The 26,516-nt window shown below is 37.8% G+C and overlaps 1 protein-coding gene and 1 long non-coding RNA gene across 9 annotated transcripts in view; one reads left to right on the plus strand and one right to left on the minus strand.

The window, feature by feature from the left end:
• KCNIP4 (potassium voltage-gated channel interacting protein 4) overlaps positions 1-26,516 on the plus strand; it is a 384,702-nt gene that overhangs the window by 354,166 nt on the left and 4,020 nt on the right. For all 8 annotated transcript variants that reach the window (XM_085223403.1, XM_085223406.1, XM_010710338.3 and 5 more), the window contains 5 exons: positions 9,247-9,316; positions 15,917-15,987; positions 21,898-22,005; positions 22,736-22,840; positions 23,168-23,230. In XM_085223403.1, coding sequence (XP_085079529.1) covers positions 9,247-9,316; positions 15,917-15,987; positions 21,898-22,005; positions 22,736-22,840; positions 23,168-23,230 — 417 coding nt within the window. The remainder of the gene's footprint in view (positions 1-9,246; positions 9,317-15,916; positions 15,988-21,897; positions 22,006-22,735; positions 22,841-23,167; positions 23,231-26,516) is intronic.
• LOC116216587 (uncharacterized) lies at positions 1,701-23,230 on the minus strand. Its single transcript, XR_014883200.1, has 4 exons — positions 15,290-23,230; positions 9,904-10,031; positions 5,176-7,971; positions 1,701-4,152 (listed from the first exon to the last, which is right to left on the minus strand). It is a non-coding gene; the product is annotated as an uncharacterized LOC116216587 (long non-coding RNA).

Here is a 26,516-nt window from a genome sequence, read left to right on the forward strand (position 1 = left end):
AAACAATATGAGTTAGGACAGATTTTCAAGCTGATTGTCTTATGTTCAGATGCATCCCAGGAATACAAAACCCACAGTTCTTATTTAATGATTAAAACAGTGTCAGCACTTAATACCAACAGTTGACTCTGACAAACTTAAAAAAAAATAAAACCCATGGAATTTTAAACAAAATATAGTTCTTTTGTCTTATCCCTGACACACTGAGTTTGCTTAATAAATATTTTGTGCTAAATTCTGGCTTTCTCACTTTCCATAATGGTTATGCAATATTAGTAATTGTAGAAGATTGTGCCAATCTGCTAACAGGAGAGCATCAGACTGTTTAGTAGAAGGTTGTTTCTATCATTCTCTCCTCAGAATTTTCCAGTCTATAAGGATGTTAAGATAACCAACAAAAGCAGCAACTGAGCTCCTAAATCCTAACTCCCTCATGTAAGAAATATAAAATAAAGGTTTCCATAGTTTTAATGTAGGGTGTTGATATATATGCTGATACTGTTGGTAGGAACTGATGGTGTTCTCCATCCTTTTCAAGGATATCTCTTGAGAGGGTTTAAGGCCGAGCAACCTGAGCAATTAGCATTTGCTGGCAAGAGGTTTTCTCCTGCGTTCACCTGAGAACATAACTGGTTTGAAGGGGTGTGATCGAAACCACTCACATAGAACTATATGAAAGGCAGCGCTTGCCTCCATACAGTTTTTCCCAAGAGTCTAAGTGCCTTGTCTTTGCCAAGTGTTTACAGCAAAATGCACCACTCAGTGTTTAAAGCATGGGTTCTGCTACATGTAATTTAATTATAGTGCCTTCCTATTTGTGAAGTCAGGATTGTAAAATGCCCTCCTGTAGTGACAAACAAGGACAGAAGCAGTAAGCACATCTCAGATGCCAGGGACTCATCCATAAAGTTTTGTTCTGTCAGGCTTTGGGGTGAGTTTTTAAGTTCAAGTCTTTAGTCATGTTGTTTACTGTTGCTTTAGTGCCAGTGCTAATAATAGGAGACTAAAAATTACAGTGGTTAGTGGGCATTGCTAAATGAAGAGCGGCGCTGATTAAAAGTGCTGCTGGCACCCAGCCCAGTGCATGGGAGATGAAGCCAAAGTGTTGATTGTTATTTACTGTGTGAAGTCACAGATGCTGGATGTGGGCCAGCTCCTCTGTTTCTGCTTGTTTTCCTCTGAAACTGCCATAGTAAGTAGGGGGTGGGAAGAAGCCTCTCGTTCTTAGAGTATCTTTCAGTGGGAGGTTCAAAACCTTGAACAAATCTGCTGTGCCACTGGGAAGCAGTATTATAATTCTTATTACGGTAAATTCAAGCATTGAGTTTTACCTGATGAGATGTGGCTTGAACAGTTCATACACGTATCTCACCAATGGATGTCAATGGAGACTGATGTGATCAATGAGATGAGATTTGATGCTATCAAATCCATTGGTTTCCCCGATGTTCCTAGAGATACAGGCTGTTGCCACTGCAGCATATGTGAAATAAAAGATAATTCAATAACCTGTGATGTTGCCTCTGAGAGTCATTAGCTAAATTCTACTGCAGTTTAGGACGTTGAAGAAAGATCGAAAGGAAGGATTTTTATTCATTGCCTTCTGTTTATGATATAGCATTTCTCTATATGAAATTATTTTCCAAAATGTAAAACAAGAACTATTTCAATAAAGAAAATGTGCTTTGAAGGCTTTTTTTTTTTTTTTTAAATTTTTTTATTACAGCTTACAGGTCAGAAAACTATGATGAGAAATCTAATCAGAAACAAACAAAAAAACAAATACAGTAATCTCAATTTCAATATGCAGGAGGTTTATAGCTGTCCCTTTTTCAATAACATGAAAAATAGAAGCGATAACTGAAATAAAAACCACCAATGGTTTGCAATTCATTGCACTGAGCACAGGTTATTCATCAGAGAAAATGAGTTTACATCCTTCAAGCTAGAGATAGGTCATTAGAAACATACTCATTCATACATATAACATATATTGGTTTTGTGCTGGGGATAATATTTCACAAATGAATAGAATATTAATAGTGGCCATAGAATTTTTCTTGGAATTAAATTTTCGTAAGAGTAATTTTAAGAAGTGTTATTAAGAAAAGTAATTTAAAAAACAAAACCAAACCAAAACAAAAAAACAACAAGCAAACAGAAGTCATACAAAAATCACCCTGTGGTTTAGACTTTTAAAATGTCTACTTTCCAAATATATTCATGTGTATCAACGTACAGGCTCTTTCAGCACTCATACAAGACAGGAAAGTCTTCAATAATGTACTAATTAATCTTCATTTTACTCCAGGAAGCATTTATAGAACAAAAATCACATGAAATTCCTTTAACTATAATGGTATTTTAAGTACACTTTGTCCTACACTTTGCATGTGTTCTGCTTTAAACAGATGTAGTATAATTAGGGAGTATGAATTGAGCTGAACCAGGAAAGAAAATCCTTAACTGAGTCCATTCCCTGTGTCTCTGGCATTCACAGATACATCCTAACTTGAAAATTCTTTGTTTATCAGTACAATGCTAATAATTCAGTAATTAAAATAAATATGGGATGTAATTTTAAAATGTTAGGAAAGTTAGCAAAAGATTTTAATTATATAATGGCATGCAAAAATTAATTAAAAAATTTATGATTCCGAGTTGCTTGAGGAGCTATCCTTTCTCTCTGAGAAAATGAACTGGTGCTCATTTTATGGGTAACCGGCATGAAGAAGAAGGCAGTGTCGGGTAGAATAAGAATTCTTTACTATTGAAGCCTGTCTATGTGCATCTTCCAATTTTGAGTAAGGAGGTACACTGTCTTTGCTGCCACTTCCATGGCAATGATGTGAAAGGGAGAGAGCCTTTCTTTCTTAATGCTATTAGTAGCCTGTATTTAAATAGTTTTGTGTAGGTTAGCAGCAAGTGCTGGAGTCTTATGTTCCCTAGAGTAATTGTTGCCAGATGTCAGAAAAATGCATTTGTTTCCTGGTAATTAAAAGCAGCTCCCTAAGTAACTTTTCAGAAGAAAGGTGACTACAGTCTGGGCTTGTTCTGTTGTATTATAGACCAGGCCATACCTCAAAATGATAGGTGTAAAGATAGAATAAAGAATAAAACCAACATTCATCCTTTGTGAGGAGTTTGAAATGATGTCCTGCCCACCACACCCAGACCTTTGACAAGCTAGCTTTTATAGCAAGAGATAGCAAAGCTCAAGAGGAACACAGAAGCGGGGGAAGAATATAATTGCCTGATCAAAGAACCAAAGTAGGTATTTCTTCTGCAGTCACTGCAATTATCTCATATATGCGTTGATTTCCTGAAAACTTCCTCAAAGCGCCCATTTGATGTGGAAGTGTTGAATGATAAATCAATACAAAGGAAATTAAATGCCATTCATCCAGTTTCAAAAAGAGGAGCCCAAATACAATGCAGTGGTTCAGAAGATTCTGTTCAAAGGCGCAGTTTCAGAGAAATGACTGTCTATAACAGATTAGAAGGACAGGATTCTTTTCCTTTTAATCCATAGAAGAAATAGCCCCTTGAAATTTTACTATGGACAATACTTATAGCTCAGTCTCCATGAATTCATTGCCCTCTTGGTGATGTCTAAGTGTGCCATGAAAACAGTTGCTCCTCTATCTCCACATTTTTTTCTGTTAGTGCCTCTTCTAGAAGTATTTAGAGCAAAAGAACAGAAAAAAAGGGGTATAAATGTGGGAATTTTTAAAACTGTAATGAAAAAAGAAAATCTTTTGTATTTTCTAACATTTCCCACATTAGTTTTCCCTGCCTTAATTTCCACTGCAGTGTTCAGCCACATTTCAAATATATTAAGAAGAAAGTCTTCTCCAAATTACTTTCTTAAAGCTGCTTCATAAGCTGGTGCATAGCATCTCTTTTACATGTATCTTTTGAGCTACATTTCAGACTGTGTGAAATCATGCCCTTCTTTCACTCCATACTGCATTTTGTTTGTATCATCTCCTTTGAACTCCTCAGTTTATGTCACTTTTTTAGCTGCTGTAATTTTTCTTCCTCTTCTTGATGTTTCTCTTGTGTTGCCAAATGATGAAATGATGTGGTCTGAATGCCAGCAGTGCCACCCAGCCCCTCTGTCAGTAAGATCACTTCTGATATCTGTTCTGCCTTTTTAATGGGGGGAAAAAAGTATATATATATATATATGTATGTATGTATGTGTGGGTATATACATACATACATACGTACATACATATGTATGTATATATAGATAGATATATAAAACACCCTTGATTCTAAGAATGCTTTCAGGACACAACGTTAATCACACTATTACTCACTTCAAAATAAGCTGGCACTGAAATGCATTCCTGATGAATACATCAAGGTTGAGTTAGATTTATTTTTTAGTGTAGAGAAATGAGTTACAAAATTACCTGTTTTGTTTTGTTTAGAATACAATAAGTTACAAGCTTATTCACAGCATGCAGTTCTAGCAGTGTTCAAAACTTGAACTTAGCCTGATTGGTACTGGTAAACATATTTTTAATGCTGAAGATATTCCCAAGTAAAATCAGTAGTGATATGTGGAATATAAATTAATGTACTATATATTGAGTTATATACATTTATTAAATGTAATACCCTCCTTAGTGAGTCTGCTCGAGCTAACAGAATTCAGCATACAGCTGGGAGCAAAATGTATATAAAATATAAACAGAAGTGAGCAGGGACAGCTCCGGAAGAGCTGGTGTGCTGGGGGAAAAACAAACACCTTTGTTCGCCCTGTGCTGAAGGTAAACGGTGATATTACAATAATCAGCAGGCACTCCAAAGAGCCATTTGAAACAAGCTGTTGTGGAAGCCATTTGAAACAAGCAGCTGTAGGAAGGAAAATTGAACACTTGGGAACCTTGACATGGAAATTATCATCGTGATGCCATTGTTGCTTTTTGTCACTTGTAGTTTTTATTTTTATTCTATAACCATAACTTCATGCACTATAACTCCACTGCTCAGCCAATTACCCTGTCTAAACATGGGATACATGTAATTTTAATGATCCATCAGGCTAATCACTACTGCAATTAGAATCACATTAGTTTTTCAACAAACTTAAAACCATTTTTTAAACGTGTCACTGCTTGTTTGAGATAACTTATTCTATTATTTTCATCCACCCACGCTCACCTTAGTGCTTTTGTCACCGCTCACCCTCCTAGGTGCTGGGATTTCAGCTTTTTTTCCATAAGGACCCATGGCTACAGAGCCATTACCTGAGCAGCAGAACACTATTACCTGACGTGAACTGGCAAAACATGTGGAAGCTGTTGAATATCAGAGATTCAGAGTTAGGTTTTGAATGTGGCAGTTGTTAAGATTTATAAGGCTCATATCTGTGCTACAAATACCTGTTTGACTCAGCTGCTGAAGCACAAGAGCTGACATACACATCCATTTTAGCAAAAGCCTTTAGTATGCCTGTACTGTTAATGGCAATGTGTCAGCCTGCATGTCAGGATGTGACGGGGCCTTCCGGAGAGAGATTATCTGTTTTTCTCCTTCCAAGGCATAATGAGACCATGTTAGACATCTCTCACCAAAGTCCCTATCTTGTACTTAGAGGCATGGTTTGTACCTTTGTTCCTTATATTTGCTACTTCTGGAACACATTTTATTTCACAGAAGGAACAAGACAAGAGCAATTTATGAACTAAGTGTCAGTGGGCTTGTTCCCAATAATTTATACAGTACTAAAAACCCCAAATAACGAATTTGCAGCTTTAGAAGCAAGGAGTGCATAGAAAAGTTCTGCTCCATACTTGCAATGGAACGACTTTCCAAAGCTGATCAACAGCACAAATTCTCCCTAAAATTAGGGGTTATCTCAAACATATCAGAATTCAGTGTACCAAGAAGTATAGATTAGTTTTTCTCACCTGTCCAGTCTTAGCTCACAAAATTCAGGCTGCGGCCACTGAATTTTGTTAAAGTGTCTGCCCCAACCAAGGGCTTGGCTATTATTGCTCTTCAGGTATGCTGCTGCTGCCTCATCCCTTAGCATGGACCTACCTATGTCAAACAGGCCCCAAGCTCACCACATCTCCACGTGCCTTCCATCCCTGCTGCTGAGCCCTCCTCATATTCTCCACATCCCTGGGAAGGCCTCTGCTCTGTACTCTGACAAGCAGGGAGAGACAATAGCTGGCCATGGCTTGGGAGGAGGTTTATTTGCAGTAAGAGTGCTTTGTTGACTTGTACTCAACTTGACATTTGCTGTCATCCCACATCCTTTTTGGCAGTGCTGCCATTCTGCCAATCTCTTCACAACTTGTTCTGTTGCAAGGAACAATTTCTTTCTAGATGCAGGGCATTGCAATTCTGATTGTACTTCATGATGTAAATGTTGGTCTGGATTTCATTATTAATTTGGCCTAGATTATGTTGTTAAGTGAAGGCAATTTTTAATGTTCACATGCTCATTTTGCCAAAGTCCTGTTATATTCAAATGAAAAATTAAGAACTGGACCAGGCTATGAAAAGCCACTGTGGGTTGAGCTGTGTGGGTTTTGTTAGAATTAACTTCAAAAGATATTTTAGAATTATGTTTATGATTTTCATTACATTATGCATTCATAGTACTTTTAAGTTTTCAGTCAGAATAGAAGTCTATGCAAAAAGAGAAAATACTGTTAGTCAAAGACAATTAAGTTAATAAACATGAACATATATCTGAAATTAAGCAGAACAAAATTGGATGGGAAAGTTGATGTGCAAAACCTGTAAGTAAAATATATTTAAAATTGTCAAAGTTTGTAATACAGTTTAATCCAGCATTAAAAAATGTTTATTATACAGACAAATTTATAAGCTTGGTGTTTTTTTCTGCTTTGTTCCCTTTTCTACACTTTGCTGTTTCTTCTTTTTTGTCTCTTGTCTAAAACGGGTGTTGATTAAGTGGTAGAGAGAAATCTGCCCAGTGCAATATTCTTAGAAATACTTTAAAAAAAAAGACAGCTTAGACAGCATGAAGCTTGTAAATAATTTACAGGTTTTGGAGTAGTTCATAAGACCATGTGCAGGAGGTGTAATTTCCCAGCAGTAAAACAGCAAGCAGGAGAGACCATCAAAAGGCAGAATCATATTTATTATTCTCTATCTCCATTCTCTCTGTCAGTCTATGTTATTTTCTCTTTAAAGGAAAGAGGACTGGACTCAGGAAGAACAGTTCAAGATGAATTTATGCTCCTTTCCTTTTCTTCCAGAAGGAACACATAATGCAATTTAATGCAATTTTAAAGGACTGTCAAACAAATTTTCTGTAATGAAATAAATTCTATATAGATCTGGAGGGGGAAAAAAAAAGAATATAGGAAATGGTTTAAATGTCTAACATTTTTCTTTCAAACTGTTTAATTATATTGCTTCGTAAGAGTTAAATGAAAAATTAGAAACATTTTTTTTTTAAATTACAGTTGGTACAATGGAAGAAGTCAGCAATAACTTGATATAAAGCCATGGGGAATTCTTAACAATTACAATTAAATGCCTTTTACAGAAATGGAGAAATCTCTTGATAAATTCAATAATGACAGATTTATGAGACAGCAAGAATGTTATTGGAGGTAAATGATGTTCACTAAATATGTATTTAGATTTAAATTGCTCAAGGAAAAGCTGTTTGCAGTCTTGTAGAGTCTCAGAAGAAAGCTCCAAGCTAAAAAAAGAAAAGTTTGAAACTAACTGTTTTTTCTAAGTGTAATTGGCCAATATTTCAGGTTTTACATTATGTGGATGGAAAATGTAAGCTGTTACTGGCAATGCTACGACAAAGAGAAGAGCTAAATACAGAGAACCTACCTAGATAAATTCAAGAAGTTGTTCATTACCTGCACTTTCATTCTGCTTGCATCAGTGACACCCTCCATGGCCATACACAAATCGTTTTGTACTTACGTCTCCATGCCTGCCCTTTGTCTACCTGTTCTGATCAAACAGAATTGTTTCTTATTATGTATTTGCATGCTCCCACTTATCAGGAACTTAAGGTTTGATTTTGGCTGAGGGCAAGTGACATAAATCAAAATTTTGGTTGAGTGTGACATCAGTCAAAATAATCCAACATCTACAGATCTGACATGGGCTTTTCAGGCAGTGTATCATCTCTCAGTTAGTGAGATGATACTATTTGTTTCTTCACATAAGCTGTCAAAGCTATGAATATCTCGTTGTTCCTTATTTGATCTAATAGAAATGTCATTTGTCACAGGAAAAGCTGTTACTACACTGGCAAACGATGTTACACTGTTCTTTATCTTCACATGAAGCTACTTCCTTTTCCCAGTGCTCCAGAATAGGATCACATATGAGTGTGAATGGCATAGCAATTGACAAATATATATATACGAACCTTAACTATTTGACTTTTCTCCCCTTACTTTGTTTCCAGACATACTTTTGTCTTATAGAGCTTGTCAGGCTTTTTTTTTCACCCACTGTATTGAAGAAGGAATTAAGGCAAAAGGGAATTATGTGCATTGCCTGGAATCATCTGCTCAGTCTGGAAAGTTTGGGACTTGACTCCACAGTCTTGCCTTTGATTTTTACTGCACGACTTACTAACTGATATTGTATTCCTTGTTCTTCCTACCTCTTTACATAACTCATTTTTATAAAGTCACTGCTCTAATCTTCTTTTCTTCCCCTTTGTTTCGCTTTGTTTTCTCTGACTACACCCTGCTGTGACAAATTCTGCTCATTCTTCCTTACATATTTCAGTTTATAAACAAGATGTAAAAAGGCAGAAGGATCTGCAAAGGCTTGAGAAAGACCTTCTGAGGTGGAGTTTTATACATTAACTATAATTTGTCAGATACAGTATGATTGCATATTTTGATTGTGATACTGAACTGCAAATCCAGTTTAGCTTCCTGCTTGGTTTCTCTGCCACACAGGTGCTGCTTGCCCACGACCAGTGGTGACATTGACACCCTGCACTGCGGCACAGTGGCTGCTGCTAATGCTGTCACTCAGTTCTGTATGCTGAAGAAATGGCACAGAAAAAAAAAAGTCCAATGGGAACTCTTTAGGAAGGCATTTCAAAGTGATGCATGTTTAATGCATTAATATTGTTAGAGTGAAATCAGCCTCTTGTAGCATGTTAAACTCTCAGGTTCACACATGTTCTATGTGGTCTTTTAACACAGGGCTCGCCTGAAACAGATTCCACACTATTTATTTATTGTCTCTAACTTTTTCCAGGAATGTCCCAGTGGTGTTGTCAATGAAGAGACCTTCAAAGAGATTTACTCTCAGTTCTTTCCACAGGGAGGTGAGTACTTGGCAGCCCTCATTGGTACAGCAGTGCATAGTGGCATGTTTGTTCACTTATAAGTGTGACAAAAGACCCTATTCAGATTAAGAGACTGTTGTCTCAGGCTCTGTCTAAACTCCTGGGGTACTTATTGGACACATTTAAAAGTGTAAGTTTCTGAAGGAAATGCAACATCTACATGAAGTCAGCCTGCTGTTACGAAGATACCACCTGTATTTGGGTATCTTTGAAGTAGGTTATTTCCTTTCAAACTTCCTATGCATTCTTTTCCATTCTCTTTTACTCCACAAAACCTTTCACAGTAGGATTCAAATCTGTAGGAGCACTTGACTTGTGGGTCAAATTAAAATCTAGTATCAGTGGGAGAACTCCCTTGACTTTCATGGAGTTTCTTTACATAAACAAAGGCTTTTTCTGCTATGCTTAATTTCAGTGCGATTGCTTCCAGGGCCTTCATTAATTTCTATTTCTTCATTATCTTTCAGTACAATAAAGGCAAAACAAAACATTTCACTTTTTCTTTTGCCTCGAAACTCAGATTATTTTTTAGTTTGAATAGTTTTCCCCTCTTTTCTTCTGCTTACCTTTACCATTCAGTCCTTTCTCTTCCTATTTTCCTACAGCTCTTCAGTCCTGCCCTGCCTCTTCATCTTTTCCCACAACTCTTGAGATTTGCATGCTAGCATGGAACTGTTCATAGCTCTTCATAGCTCTTTGTTTTCATGCATGTCAAAAAAAAATAAAAAAATAAAAAAATCAGAAAAGCCTTCAACTTAATTGGTAGGAACAAAAGCTTTCCCAATTAGCTTCATTTTAAATAAAAACTTACAAGGTAAAGAGCAGCATTCAGTGAGGATTACCTCACTGGAATCCTCAGCAACTAAGCACAATCAATAGGGAAGAATAAGAGGCTAGAAGAGTTGACCTGCTTACTGATTATTTCTGCATCTAAGCTTTTAAGGCAGGCTAATAATTACAGTTTCAGATATTGCATTTTCTAACCACTCTGGCTGGTGAAAATAACTACTCTGTATGTGGTTTACTACACCTTTATTGCACTTAAAATTATAAGAATAAAAAAATCTGATTGTTACACTCAAAATAGTTCATGGGCAAAAAGAAAGAACAACTTTTACACAGTTAGATATATTGTTAGAATAAGTGCAGTCTCAAAAGTATAGTCTTCATTAGTCCAGAGCTAATTGTTACAAAGAAACAGTAAGAACATTAATGCAATTAAAATTAAAATTAAAATTGCTACATTGACACTTCTTGGGGTTTCTACCCCATTTCCTTGTCTTCTGCTCACCTGTCCACTGCTCCTCTGGGCCTTTAGAGGAGTGGCATCATTTGTGGGAGGAAGGGAGGAGTCAGCATGCAGAATTCTCCTACAAGGAATATGATACTTTTGTTGGTGCTTTTTCGGTCTTTGTTCTAGGATTCACTTCAGATCATTTGTGTGCCTTTCCGGTTTTCAGCTCTATGTTACTTCTAAATTTACTATATGGCATCTTTTACTATTTCCTTGTTTCTTGCTACCCCTAATACCACTCTTGTCCAGCTCCACATCTGTTTTTCTTCACCTGGCTCCAGGTGAGTCCATGATGGCTGTAGGTTCTCCAGTTCCAGCCTGTGCCCTGTCCCCTCCCATCCTACCCACACAGCATTGCAGCCTAGAATAACTGTGTGTTTCTAGAGTTGTACCACAAAAGCAATACCAATCAGCCTCAGAAACCTGGCTGATCAGAGAAACAGTTGTCACAGCTGCACTGGGGAAAACAAAGACAAAGCTGCAGGCAGGTCAAGAGGAGCCCATGCAGCATGAGCCTGCCTGGCCTTGGTCCTGCAGCGAGCTCTGCAAATCCTGTGGCTTGTTGGCAGCAGTGACAACAGTATTCAGAGCTGACAATGGTACTGTACTTTTTGGAATGAAAATATGCTTTTTTCTTTCTTTTTATTTAAATTTGGGAAGACACAGTAAAAAATCCCTAAGAAAACCTGGATCCAATAGACTACTATAAATCTTTAGCTTCTTTTCAGTTTTGAGTCCATGAAGTGAACTTACCCCCAAAATCAAATTCAAAACTGTTTGCTTCAGAGGTGCTAATACACTATATTTCCTTTCACCTGCACAGCAACTTTGCTTTACTGAATCAGAATTATTTTTAAAGAAACCCTATGTATTACAGTTTTAGCATGGTAGGAAAATATCAAATCCAGATAATTCATCTGCAGTAAATGTTGCTGTGCACGCTAACAGCATTTTAGCCAAGGCTTCTGATTTGTGGAAAAAGGGTCTGATCACTTGGGAAGAATATAGGAATGTAGTCAGGGCCTGCAGGGATGCGACGAGGAAGGCTAAAGCCCGTCTGGAATTGAATCTGGCTAAAGTGATAAAGGATAATAAAAAAGGCTTCTTCAAGTATGTTAATAGCAAAAGGAAAACTAGGGAGAATGTGGGCCCCTTACTAAGTGAGGGGGGGGTCCTCGTAACGGGGGATGCTGAGAAGGCAGAGATACTGAATGCCTTCTTTACTTCTGTCTTCAGTGAAAAGGCTCCCCTGCAGGAATCCCACACCCTGGAGGTTAGGGAGAGGGTCTGGGGAATGGGAGACTTCCCTTTAGTCAGGAAAGAGGATGTGCGTGAGCGCCTAGGCAGTACTAAGGTCCACAAGTCCATGGGACCTGATGGGGTGCATCCACGTGTGCTGAGGGAGCTGGCGGAGGTCATTGCCGAACCGCTCTCCATCATTTTTGAGAGGTCTTGGACAACAGGGGAGGTCCCTGAAGACTGGAGGATAGCCAATGTCACTCCGGTCTTCAAAAAGGGCAAGAAGGAAGATCCGGGTAATTATAGGCCTGTCAGCCTCACCTCCGTCCCTGGAAAGGTGATGGAACAGCTTGTGCTGGATACCATCTCCAGACAACTGGGAGAAAAGGAGGTTATCAGGAGTAGTCAGCATGGGTTCACCAAGGGGAGGTCGTGCTCGACCAACTTGGTGGCCTTCTATGATGCTGTCACATGCTGGGTGGATGGGGGAAGAGCGGTAGATGTAATCTACCTTGATTTTAGAAAGGCGTTTGATACTGTCTCCCACGACATCCTTATAACAAAGCTGAGGAAGTGTGGGATAGACGAGTGGACAGTGAGGTGGGTTGAGAACTGGCTGACTGGCAGAGCGCAGAGGGTCGTCGTTGGTGGTGCAGAGTCTGGCTGGAGACCTGTAACCAGTGGTGTCCCCCAGGGGTCTGTGCTGGGTCCGGTCTTGTTCAACATCTTCATCAATGACCTTGATGAGGGGATAGTGGCCACCCTCAGCAAGTTTGCTGATGATACGAAGTTGGGAGGATTGGCTGACACGCCTGAAGGCTGTGCTGCCATTCAGCGAGACCTGGACAGGCTGGAGAGCTGGGCAGTAAGAAACCGGATGAGGTTCAACACAAGCAAGTGTAGGGTCTTACACCTAGGGAGGAAGAATTGCATGCACCAATACAGGCTGGGGGATGAGCTGCTGGAGAGGAGCTCTGCAGAGAGGGACCTGGGCGTCCTGGTGGACGACAGATTGGCCATGAGCCAGCAGTGTGCCCTCGTGGCCAAAAAGGCCAATGGCATTCTGGGGTGCATTAAAAAGAGCGTGTCCAGCAGGTCGAGGGAGGTGATCCTCCCCCTCTACTCTGCCCTGGTAAGGCCTCATCTGGAGTACTGTGTCCAGTTCTGGGCTCCCCAGTACAAAAAAGACAGGGATCTCTTGGAAAGAGTCCAGCGGAGGGCCACAAAGATGGTGAAGGGCCTGGAGCATCTCCCCTATGAAGAAAGGCTAAGTAAACTGGGTCTGTTTAGCCTTGAGAAAAGAAGACTGAGAGGGGACCTGATCCAGGTTTATAAATATCTGAGGTGTGGCGGCCATAGTGGTGAGGCCAGTCTCTTTTCAGTGGTACGTGGAGACAGGACGAGGGGAAACGGACATAAGCTGCAGCATAGGAAGTTTCGCACGAATGTGCGTAAGAACTTCTTCACGGTGAGGGTGACGGAGCACTGGAACAGGCTGCCCAGGGAGGTTGTGGAGTCTCCTTCTCTGGAGATATTCAAGTCTCGCCTGGACGCCTACCTGTGCGACCTGGTGTAGGGAACCTGCTTTGGCAGGGGGGTTGGTCTCGATGATCTCTAGAGGTCCCTTCCAACCCCTACAATTCTGTGATTCTGTGATTCTGTGAATTTCAGCTGAACTTGAAATACTGCTTTTGCATGTGAATATTAAAAAGAAAAATGTTTGAAATCACAACAGCAAAGGCAACATATTCATATGTCCCCATGTTAAAACACAATACATGTAGATGTGTGCCACAAATGTTCACATAATCAAGAAACCAACACAACAGAATTTATAATTAAAACTGTACATATCACCTGAGCAAAAGGAATGATACTGAGTAACATTTTAAGCCCTAGAGTGATCAAGCAATTATCAAATCATGATCTGCCAGTGTCATCCAGTGACCTTTATCAAGTGCTGTCAAGGACTATCCAGGACTAGGGACACAGGATCTACAAGAATATCTAAGGAGACGACACAGAATTGTAGTAAAATCAATGTATTTCAAAAGGCAGGAATAGCTTTCTGAAAAGTTTTTCATGCCCAAAAAGTAGAAAAGTAGAAAATTAACTTTCTAGAAAATGAGAAAGCCAGTGCTATACTGGTGAATGACTAGGCCCCGGTAGCTTCCCTGCATGCACACAACAGGTTGTCTGAGAAAAAAACAGTGGGATTTGTTCTTCGGCCATGCAGGTCACAGATAGGAATCCACACACTGAGCAATTATTGTGCTTCTCAGTTAAGAAAAGAATAGATTATGTTCATGGTTTTCTAAGGCTTACTCTTGGATATATAATGATTACCATTTTTTGGTCTGATATTTAAAATGTTTTAATGATGTATTTCAAAAGAATTCTGATTTAATATCTGTTCCTGCCTCAACTTGTCAAAATATCAATTTAACCTACTAATTATATCAGATCCTTGAAATGAAAACACATCTGACATAAAAAGTAAAGCTTTTGTCTAAAGTGATTAATGTTCAAGATGCATATGGGGATCACATTAAGTAGCTGTAATTAAAACACCAGAGTATCTCATCCTGCAGTGCTTTGGAAGACAAAATTTCAGACTAAAATTACACGCACAAAAAAAATGTAAATACACAGAAAATGATTAGGAATATTTCACACATTTTCAAGAAATGAGTGCCAAGAGAATTGGACGGTATTTAAAATTCAGTTTACAGTAATTATGCCTCTATAATGTGCGTTTTTTCTTTTTGAAGATGACTTGTATACTATATTGTTGTACAACAGATGTCTCAGTAGATTTTAGAAAATATGAGAATTAAAATTCTAAACATAAACTTTAGTAAAGAAGTTTACATTTTTCAGTTAAAGTGGAAATTTACCTGCTAAGTCATGCTTAAGCAACTACATTGATGGCTGGCATCATAGATGAGTGAATGAATATCTCCATAGAATTTCTAAATTTTTGGGAGGAAATTCTCTGAAATGTGTTAACAGACACAAGGTTTGAAAGCTGCAAGGTTTGTTCTTATTACAGTGGTATTTTATTAAATTAAGCATCATCACTTATTTGGTCTGAATCTGTGAAGCATAGTTTTGAGTTTCTGTTCAAAATATATTACTCGTGGACCAGTTTGTGTCTCTTGGAAGGAATCTGGTGGAAATGGAAAGATGCATCCTTACAAAACCATATGCTGGATGCTGTATAGTGTTTCCAAAATGACTTGATAAGTAGTCAAAAAGGCTTGAAAAGTAAACAATTAGTGAAGGCATCACTCGTTCAGCCATCTTTCAGAATATTATTGACCTCTTCAGTTAGTCACAGCCACTCATGTTCATGGTTTTTAAGCACCTAGTTTTTGTAAAATGGAAATTGAGCAGCATTCCAGCTATGGGTCTCTCACCTGTGGCTGTTGACAAGTACTGAACAGCCAGATGGGTGACAGATGCCACTGAAGCAACTCTGAAATCTCATCTTCTGCATTTCCCTGTGCCAGTTTGTCATGTAGAGCCCCAGAACAGCAGCAGCTTCTGACCCGCTCATCTTCAACTGAAGCAATCTGCCTGTTGCCAGTGTAAAAGCCATACGCCAAGTGCACAGATGGCAGTGCCTGCTTCCCTCACTTAAAGTGACAAATGAACACATTTGTCTTCTTTAGCACATGAGAAAGATCTCCCATTATGGTCATTTAACTGATAAAGTAGCATTCCCATTGATGCAGACTGTTTCAGAGTACAATAACATGACTTGTTAACCACTTTTTCAGATCTCAGTGATTAATCGTTTGCATACAGCAACGGTAATGAAAATGAATAAAGATATTCTAGGCTATATTTTCAGAATTTCCTTTCAGGTCTAGTTGCACATATACTTAATCTTCTAATTTACCCTGTCCATCCTGCCCCCCCTAAAAAGTTTGAAGTGATTTGAAATTTTAATTTTAGTTGGTGTCAAAATATATCTTCCTATAATTCTTTTCACTGAATAAGATGTGCTTACTATGACACGTTTTTATTGTTCTAAATTGTAGATTCCACAACTTATGCACATTTTCTGTTTAATGCATTTGACACTGATCACAATGGATCTGTAAGTTTTGAGGTGAGTGATACTGTTATATTTTTCTCTACATTTTCTTTAATGTTTTAATATTCTTTGCAGTGAAGCTGAATGTGATTGGTTTTATTATATGGATCACATAAAAAGACTCGAGTTTTTCTGACATGGTAACAAAATCATTATTATTTTACAATCGTAAATGAGTTACAGAAATGTAACTCAAGCCATGCTATATAACATTTTTTGTAAATTTGCCCATTAAAAGGTAAGTCAACTTGTTCAATAGTTGCACAACAGAATCCTTGTCTTTTTCCTGCTTTCAAGATGAGAAAGACTCTGATCCAGCTGAAGTTGCAAGGATGATTCAGACAAAATAGGATTGCTTATACACTATATAATTTCCAGGAAGAGGTTCTACAAATATATATAGTATTTAAAAGCACAAATGTTTAAAACTAATTCGTCCTCTGTTTACCTGCCCAATCTGTTTTTAAAAATTCTGTCTTTCCCTGCTGAGGCTGATGTCACCACCTGCAAAGGCTGACGTCACTGACACAAAACCATGACAAAAAAGGCAAACTCCCTGCAGCAGTTACATGAAAGCAGGTTGTGCTGAAAAGGAGCCCTTACTTTAAGCTATAGAATTAAATGTTTTGCTTGTTTTTCAATGGACAGATGGTATCCTTACAACCTGAGATTGGTTTGGAATTAAATTTAACTGCTGGAAATTTGTTTAAATGCTCTATATATGTTTTTATTATTTGAAGAAAAATCTTTCTTAAAAGTTTTTATTGTTTTATTATTGATGTAATATGGAAGAATCCTTGCCAAGCAGATGCACTGTAATCACAAATCTAAACCTCAGCTGGGATCATAACCAGAGCATTTTGTGGGGGATTATTTGCATTTATTTAAAAAAAAAAACAACAAACCCTTCTTCCAGGCAGCTGAAATCAATGGGCTCTGTGTAAAACTGGAAGCCGAAATGGAGCTTTTATTCACATCTCCTGTATGCAGGCTAATTCCACAAGGAATCCTGGTAACATCAGTAACAGCAGCAGCAGTGCTGGAAAGTATTTTTAGCATCAATATTTAAGAAACATTTCTGCTGTTTTCATTAGGGAAAATGAGAACAAAAGAAGCTTTTGTAACCTTCCTGGACAATTTGTTCACATTTGTATCTCAAAGAGAAAATCTTAAGAAATGAGGTAGATGTAAAGCTTTTTTTAAATGGATTTGAATATTTCAAAGTGCACTTCCATGTACAAAAGAGGCTTTGGAATAGAGGAAAATAGGAAAATAAAAGAAGTGGCATTTTTTATCATTGCCAGAACAGACATTTTCCAGTGTACTGTGGTTCAGTATCAATTTGAATAAAGTGACCCAGACTTTGATCTCATTTGCGCTAATTGTAAGCTCAGTGTAATTCTAGTGCAGTCAAAAGACCCTGCTTCAGTGTCATTGTGCCATGTCACTGTTTCATACTTACAAACAGTACAATAACCACTCTAAAAGCATCCTTCTAATGTTAAAAAATGTTTAGATTTTTTCTAACGATGTGAAAGTAGCTGTGAATCGTGGGTTTCGTGAAATGGGAAAAATCACATTATTTTTTTTCCTGATCCTTTTCATCTTAGATGCAACCATATCTTTTCTATACCAATCCACACCCTACTTAATTCCCACTAGCCAAAAAAAAAACCCACCCAAAAAAACACATAAACCAAGAAGACACAGAAAACCCACTGGCACAAAGAGTAAAGGATCAGTGGTGTGATTTAAAAATTTGGTGAACAAATAATGATTCATTCCAGACTTCTTTTTACATCACAATGTAGGACTAAATGCAGTTTAGTATAATGGTCTGTGATCTGTGAAGAAAAAATGCTGTTTGATTCTCTTCAGTGTGAAAAGGACAGGAAAATTTGAAATGGTATTGGAAGAACTGCAAATATAACATGTAGGATATTTTTTTGTCTGTTGCACTTTCCTTTTTTCTAATGACACTGTGGTAGCTAGAATTGCAGGAAAGAAGAAAGAGAATATGTTCTAGCTTTTTGGTCTTTGTTCATCAAATTTTTAATCACCAACAAAGTACTAGACTTAAGCAGAACTTGTACTGATCAAAAACACACCTTCATTGAACAAGGCTCCTTAGTGAGATTGCTGTGTATGTGAAATTTTGCACATCCCTAAAGCTGTACAGTTCTGAAGAGTCAGATTCTTCTGCTGCAGCATTTTACATAGTATAAAAAGAAACTCATGGAACAACTTCTTGAACCTATCCTTCCTTATACTATAATTGTGTCAATTTAGAGATTTACGTAGTTTTTTCATTAGTTATGCAAAGTAGTTTTGCTTTAATGTAAGCAATAAACAAGTAACATTCAGATCAGTGCCCCGAGTTTATCGTAGATGCAGATTAAAGCTCTGAATGTGATCTTGATAAAAGGAAAAGCCACCCAGTAACCCCACTAATTCTCTGTGCCTTAAAGTACAAAAGCTGCACCAAATGCAATGGAGGTCTTAAACAATATTTAATCTGTAATCTGTATCTGTTGTTCCTAAAATGATTAATTATTCCTTCGTAACGTTGTTGGCGAGTTCCTGATTACTTTATTCCTCAACTGTTCCCTCAGAATTTTGCATTAATTAATTAATTAACTAGTTTGCTAACTCATTTCTAGTGGAGAGCCCAGAATTAAGCTGCCTTGTTATGTCTTCTTTTATGTCTTAAGGTCAAATGTAACTTTGATATTTAATTAATAACAACAGTAATGAACTGGCACTGTCTCCAAGACAGCAACTTGAGATTTACTGAGCTCAAATATCTTCAAGTCTGATTCTCTGTTAAAGACTTGCTGATGCCGTATATGTAAGCAGCCAATTTTTTGCATGGCAGTGGGGATCTCACAAGAGTTCTGATACCAGTGTAAAACAGCTACACATAAATACAGTTCCTCTCAATAGCAGTTTCTACAGTTCACTGGTGACCTTTGCTGTCTTAACTACATCTGTGCCCCACTATGTCTGTAACTAACGCTCCCTGCTAGACCCCTTTAATCAAAGTCTTCACAGGTACCGGGAGGCTCAGTAGGAAGCTAGAGGATTGGAAATAAGGAGCTGTGAAAAGGAATAAAGGCAAATATCAAAGAACTCACACTTGGTGTGCTTCCATGGCAGACTCCATCTAAGCTTATTTGCTGCCCTAAATACTATTGCTCCATTGTAGCATTCTGTATTGCATCACTAGCTTAACACCGTAGCTGTACCGCTTCTGGCATGCACCACTCCTTCCACCATCCAGAGCCTTTTCTTGAAGATCTAGCCCAAAACGCTGTATGGATTCAGTTTATGACCACTGAATCTGATTTTCCATTTCTAAATGGTTTTACAATTATATTCTTAAATTGTATGAAATTAAATATGTAGAAAAGATATCCTGTCCTAACTGGTCCTTATTCAGCTCATCACAACCTCCTTTCATGATAAGTCCTTTTTATTGTTCCTGAACTGGAGAACTCCAGAGAACTTTCAGACAAAGGCAGTGTGCCTGGATTGATCTGGGTATGATTCCCAAATGCAATAGTGCATTAGGGAAGGAGGTGACCCACTCTTGCAAAGCTTAGAGCATACACCTGGAAGGTTATGAGTTGTCAGGAAGACTACTAGTGTATGAGTGAGTGCCTCAAAGAAAGGAAGAAAGAGAAATAATAAGGAAAAGGAAAGTAGATACTATTTAAGAATCATCAAATGGCTTGGATTGGCTTAAAGTCAAACTAGTTCCAACCTCCTTGCCATGGGTAGAGGTTCCACACACTAGATCAGGCTGCCCAGGGCCCCATCCAACCTCCAGGAATGGGGCATCCATTACTTATCTGGGCAGCCTGTTCCAGTGCCTCACCACTCTAAGCATCAGAATAAATGCAAATGTTGCTGGTGCCAAGAGTTGTGAAACATATTATTTTAAGAAAATAAAGTTATTGGAGACCTCTGCAGAAGAATTCAAGAAACATGGCATCAGGAAGGAAGTAAAATAGTGCAGAAAAATACGAATAGTACTGAATCAAAAAGGTTAATTGCTAATGCTGTAATGTGATCAAATCTGTTCTAAATTTCTCAGACATTTTAATACTTTATAGCATGCTGTTAAAGAGCTGTTTGGAGATTTGACTCTATGACCTTCAATTAGTCATTGAGATGTAGACAAGATAAGTTGAGCAAAACTCTTTTCAAGACTCATGTATTAATTTACCCCAAAGGGCACATGTACTAATAACACAGAAATTTATGACAGACTAAGAAAACCCAGAGCATACTACTGGAATTGTTAAAGTCTGAAACTGTCAAAAGAGCTCTGCTTACCAGAGCATCTAAGGCTGTGATGTCTGTGTTTGCTTTACTCCAATGGGTACACTTTCTTTTCTATTGTTCCTGTTTTAAGGAAATGCACACTTTGTCAAAGGCAGCACAGAATCATTCAGCTTTTGTAGTCTCTGCTTTAGTGTTACTCTAAAGAATTCCTGTATTTCTTTAACAATAATGTAAAAATGCACATTTAAATATAAGCTATTGAATTATTGTGCTTGACACATTATAGGGATGATTTCACAGATGTATGGGTGTACAAGCTTATCAAATAGAAATAAGTGGAGGAAAAGTTTAGGAAAAAGAAAAGCCACTGTTTTAAAAAATGCAGTAAATGAGCTAAGAAATGCAGAAGACAGATGACAGTGCAGCCTGATTGCTATCTTCTCTAGTATGGATGATGTTCATGCAATGTAAATAAGGTTTGTGTTAGGAAAAGAATATTAACTGTTACAGTGGAAATGCTGTCACAGCCTGAACAGTGATTGAGCACCTGGTGAGAATGCAGGCCCAACCCAAGGGAGCTCAGGTGCATAAACAAGTGACCGGTAGGGCTGCAGCCAGGATCCACTCCCAGACCTCATTTAAGGACTGGCAGGGGAGGTGAGGGTATCTCTCTGGAGATCACTGCCTACCTGAGACCTTCCAAAGTTAAGCAGTTTTTCTTCCTTTGTTTCTGCATCTATGGGGTTTGTTCTCATTTACTGTAGCCTCGGGTTGTACCGCTCTGCTATTATTGCTGTACTTTCTATCACATTATAGCATTACAACTGTGAAGTAAAAATCTTGTTCTAGCCCTGGTGTTACGTAAGTATATCAGTTTTCAGAATTGCTTGTCTGCTGATCAAGGGTATAGTCTGAATAATCCTGACTAATGTTACTAATGTTAATTTGTCAGTTATCCGTAGCCAAACACTACATGCACATAATTTCAACAGTTTTCTTTTTTATTTCTGTGGAGTAGATGTAAAGCAATAGAGTATTGGTGGGTAACAGGACCACTGAGATGGCACATGGATGCAAAATAACTGCCATTCCCTATTGGATTTCCAATGAAAGATTTAAGTAATGAGGTAACACACATGTAGTTTTTAATAGTGACTGCACAAGATCCAACTAAGAGTTTTGAGAACTATATATTCTACCTCCAATGAGGTATACATATAACAAGAATGTAATGTTCCTCAGTGGATAGCTATTCCAAAATTGGTCTCCTGTGCTCAGATTAATCTAACTCCTGCTTAAGCTTTGTTCTGAGTCATTACACCACGGGGTTTGCTTTTACTTGGAATTAGTTCAACAAAGACTTCTTACATGAGGCATTTCAGAGGATGAATCCACTAACAGAAAACAGTGGCTTATTTTATAGAAAACTGCTCAATTTACTTGTTAATTACTGGAGTACTATACAGTGCCTTGACTTTTAATTTCTTGAATAACCAGCAATCCTTAACACTTACTGTCTAGTGAAAGAAATAACACACTTCTCAAGATTTCTGTGATTCTGATGTATTTGTCTGCATTTCTGAGTGTTTGTGAAATATTGCTCCATTCCAAACTTACCAAGACCATTTGTCCATTTAGGATTTTGTTATGGGTCTCTCAATTTTACTCCGAGGGACTGTACAAGAGAAACTGAACTGGGCTTTTAATTTGTATGATATAAATAAGGATGGATACATAACTAAAGAGGTAGGTCTACTTTTTATACTAATACTGAAACTGATGGTTGTATACAGAAGTCTTGCTTTGAAAGAAGAATGGGGTCAGAAGAGCCACTGTCAAATCAGACCTGTCAAGGATTAATGTATAACATATTATCAAACTAAATGTGCTATTTTTTTTTTCTCATTTTAAGGCATTTATCAAAATTGAAAGAGAAAAAAATTATCACAAACTTATGTATTACAGAAATGTGTATGTACAGAGTACAGCAGATGACTTACATTTACAGTTATTCTTACATTTTTTTGTAACTCCTACTATTAACAAAATCCAAAGCTTTTGATAAGAATGGGAAACTCACTGCAAGTGTGCAAGTTTGTGTGTAGGTATTTTTTCTTTCTCTTGAAAACTCAGTTGTATGAAGGTCTTGTGTGTTAACCTGCTGCTATAGAATTCTTTTTCCTTTTACTTATGCATTAGATTTTAGGAGACTCTTCCCACAGTGAATGTGCATGTATTCTGAATCACTTAAAGTATTTTAAATCAAAAACATTCATCTGCATGTAGAAAACAAGTAATGAAAGCCAAACCAATGTGCTAGAATTCCTAGGGGTATTCAGTACACTCTTGAAGCTGTTCAATCACTAAATAACAATCTAATTTTTTTCTCTAAAATGCTGATCATAGAAATTATGTTTTCTGAATCAAAGCACAATATATTATGCACCCTGAATTGCACATTTTTTTTTCTCTTCAGGAAATGCTTGATATCATGAAAGCAATATATGATATGATGGGGAAATGCACTTATCCTGTTCTCAAGGAGGACACACCTAGACAACATGTGGAAACATTTTTTCAGGTGGGTCAGATAACAAAGGGAACCAAAAAGCTGCTCCAGTTGCAGCTGTAGAAAGATTTTTTTTTCATTGTTGTAATAGTTTTGCATATCCTATCAATTTTGTTATTCTTCATTCTTGGGTTCATCCCAAGGCACTTGTCTCTCAGATCTAATCGCCACGTTGCCTTTTCAACAAGCTCTTCAAGCTAGTGTATTATTTCCTACATCGTTACAGCATTTTGGCCTAGTTGTTCCCTAGGCCGACATGTAAATGAAATGAATATTAAAAATGACTTTTTAAAGTAGATTTCAGGAGTGTAATCATACATTTCTGTTATTTCTGAACAGAAAATGGATAAAAACAAAGATGGAGTAGTTACCATAGATGAATTCATTGAGAGCTGCCAGAAGGTAAGCAACCAGTGATGTGTTGAATCCATATCAGCTGGCTACTGCTATCATACACTGATTTTTATTTTTTGAAGTGACAGTGAGCAGAATAGCATTTCATTCATACTTAACAGTGAAAAGTTTTTTTTTTTTTTTTTGCATTCAGTTAAATATTTATGTCTTCTGACAGTGCTGGGTAACACTACTGATAAAATCAGCATACAGTCACAGCCATATATTACTTGAAAAATTATCACATATAAGAGTGTTCCCTGAGCAGTAAGTTTTAGAGAGAGTGAAGCAGCTTGCAAATTGTTGAATGGCAGGAGTTAACAGCAGGCAAGTTTTGTGTTGGATTTTTTTTTTTTTTTTTTTCCAAGGCAAGCCAGTAAGAATAGGTTGTGATTAGCAGTTACAAGTGTTTACATAGTCTAGGTGGCCATTAATTTCCTTCAATTGCTGAAAGCAGCTCTCTGCATTTTGAGCCAGGATTGAAGTAAACATGCAGCAAAAACTACAGCCTGTTTTCACTCCTCTGCCCTTGGGAACTGACTTGCTTTCACACCAGGAGCCAATGTGATGAAAGATGCATTTTCAGAATTTTAAGGAGGTACCATTAATACGTAAGGTGAAGAATGCAAGAAAAAGAAAATAATAATGGTAATAATGGTACCAACTATTGGTGTGATAAGAGGTTATGTTGTTACATACTGCAAAATGTTGCATTACACCTCGTGATAACGTGAGCTTGATTACACTATGCAAATTGATAAGGCAAAAGGACCTATGCTATTTGTTGCAGTGAAAAATATAAGGAATTGTAGTTGTTCGGATGCAATGTCAGCCTTCCCAGTATGGCTGATTAGTGTGAAGCTGTCAAGAAATCAGCAGTATGGACTGTGTGCATTGCTTTTTGTGTGCATTGTATTCTGACACCAAGAAGTGAACAGTAGACGAGAGATAGGAAAGAACAGTGCAGTTAGTGAGTGATAAATTTATAGTGATTTGGAATATGAAAAGCAGAACTGGAAATAGCACAGACATGCTAGAATGTGTGTATTGTTTTATATATCCTTGGGATTGCTCTTGTGATTTAAAAGTAGCAAAATACAGAGAGGTCACAACCACTTAGTGGTCACTTACTGAGTCTTTTGACTTTAGTGTATTTAAAAAAAAAAAAAAAAAAAGCTCTAACTTGGTTGTCCTGTGTATCCTTAGCAATGGGTACTGGGTAGTGTCCTATCTGTCAGCAGTGTTGTATCACATTGATGGTGGTTCTAGCTTGTCAGTCTTACTCAGTATGAATGACAGGTATTTGCTCTGCTAACACTGATCATCTGAAACAGAGATGAGGTTTATCTCCCAGCTGATGTCTACAGAGTTCTAGAAGTTTCAAGAAAGACTTGCTGGAATATAGTGATTATAGTAATAGGCGGATTGCTTCATTTACAAAGAAAATTAGTACCTTCAGTAAAGAGTTGCTTGTTCTCCTTTGCCAAAGTGATTCAGTTTCTCACTTCTGTTAGTAGATTTCTTATTTAGCTCTGAGTATTCAAAATGAGTGATTTATAGGGCAACTCTCTCACAACATGACAGACACCATTCTCTCATCTTAGGGAGCAGGTCATCTTGCTGCTCTGCTTGATGTGGAATCCAAATGATGACATACAAAATATATGCCCACTTTTTTTTTTTTGTCTTTAGACTTACTAAGACCTTTCTTTTATTAACAGCTCTGAGCTGCAAAGTGTTTAATTCATATTTGTGTCAAGATTTAGTTTCAGAAATGAGATTGGAGTTTTTAATTCAACCCAAGTCCTTCAAGAAAATTGCTTCAGGAGCTGTGCTCTGTTAACGTGGCTTCAACTTTTTCAGGATTACACTTGTTCCAGAGGGCAGTGGCCTCTTCCTTTTAAAACACACTGTAGGAAAATGTTTTATTAATAAATTAGTAGGTACGAGACTGATCTAGAAAGATAATGTTAAACTTCCTTTCTTTTCTCAACGTGCAGTGATTTCCATCACTCCAGAGTGAGAAGTATCCTTCACGAGTATATAATAATGCCTAAAACAAAACTAAATTATTCTGTAATCCTTTCTATAGTAAACTCATCTGTTTTGATTCTGACATGCAGTGTTTTTATAGTCTTTTTTTAATAGTCATTCTGTATGCTCTTGTGCTATGGAAAAAACAGCATATATCATCATTATCACCCTCTTTTCCATATCTCTTTTCCCAGCTGCAAAATAGTCATTTTAGTTCAATTTTTCCTGCTGAGGAAACCAGTCCACACTTTTAGCTATCCTCGGCACTCTGCATACGGTACTGCTAGTTCTACTATTATCTTTTTCTTACCAGAATCTTTTGCTGAGTCAGGACAGGGTCACAGCATGCCTGTAGTTACATAGAATTTGATGTGTATCTTGGCTTCCTCATCTACAAGCCATCCTTTGGTACACAAGCTGATATTAGAGCAAGTCTGCTTAAAACATTCCCTGCTGGTTTTGTGTAACAAATGATTCTACTTCAAACCTTAGAATGGGAATGCCCATTGATAAACGTGGCAGCCAGAGCTGCATCTGGTGCATATGAAAATATGCTAGAGGCGTACAGGAAATGTTCACTATTCCCTGCATTCTATTCCAAGCTGGAAGATGAGAGTCAAAACTGGGCAAGGAAACAAGCACTGCAAAACACTCTCAACCAAACTCTAAAGCTAAGATCACTTCTAGTGTGGATCTTATAGTGTGGCATACTTTAAAAGCAAGAATTAACACAGCAGGGCATATTTAGAGAAGCTCCACTTTCAATTGCTGTAATTTACTTATTTATTTATTTTTGTAGCATCAAGGGCCTCTGTGTTCTTAAACACATACGTAACTGTCTCTTTTAAAATCCCCTCTTTGTGCTGAGTACTTGTTTGGCACAACTATCATTGTGGTAGCACTGTACGGTCTAGGGAATATATCTAGTTCAGGACTCTGAATTCATAGTGCCTGTGAAGGCCTCTGCCTTCACAAAGTAAACATTAAGACGTTATGGTCTTGTCTGGTCACCAAGTATAAGAACCTATCTTTCCTCATAGAAGAAGTAGGGACAGCAGAAGTGTTTCCTCTCGATCCTATCCACCGCCTGCCTATCTAGCCCACTTCCTCAGCTCCCTCTAATCAACAGGTTTAGACGCTGGAAATTGAAAGAGAGATGAGGGGTGAGGCGATGGAGGATCTGCCTAGGGGGGAGCTTAAGGCTAGGCAGTCACCCCCATGCCTTGTGACTGCCTCTGTCAGGAAAGAAAGGTGGTCGTGG

This window comes from Meleagris gallopavo, chromosome 4, assembly GCF_905368555.1.
Source record: "Meleagris gallopavo chromosome 4, MGAL_WU_HG_1.1, whole genome shotgun sequence".
Lineage (NCBI taxonomy): Eukaryota > Metazoa > Chordata > Aves > Galliformes > Phasianidae > Meleagris > Meleagris gallopavo.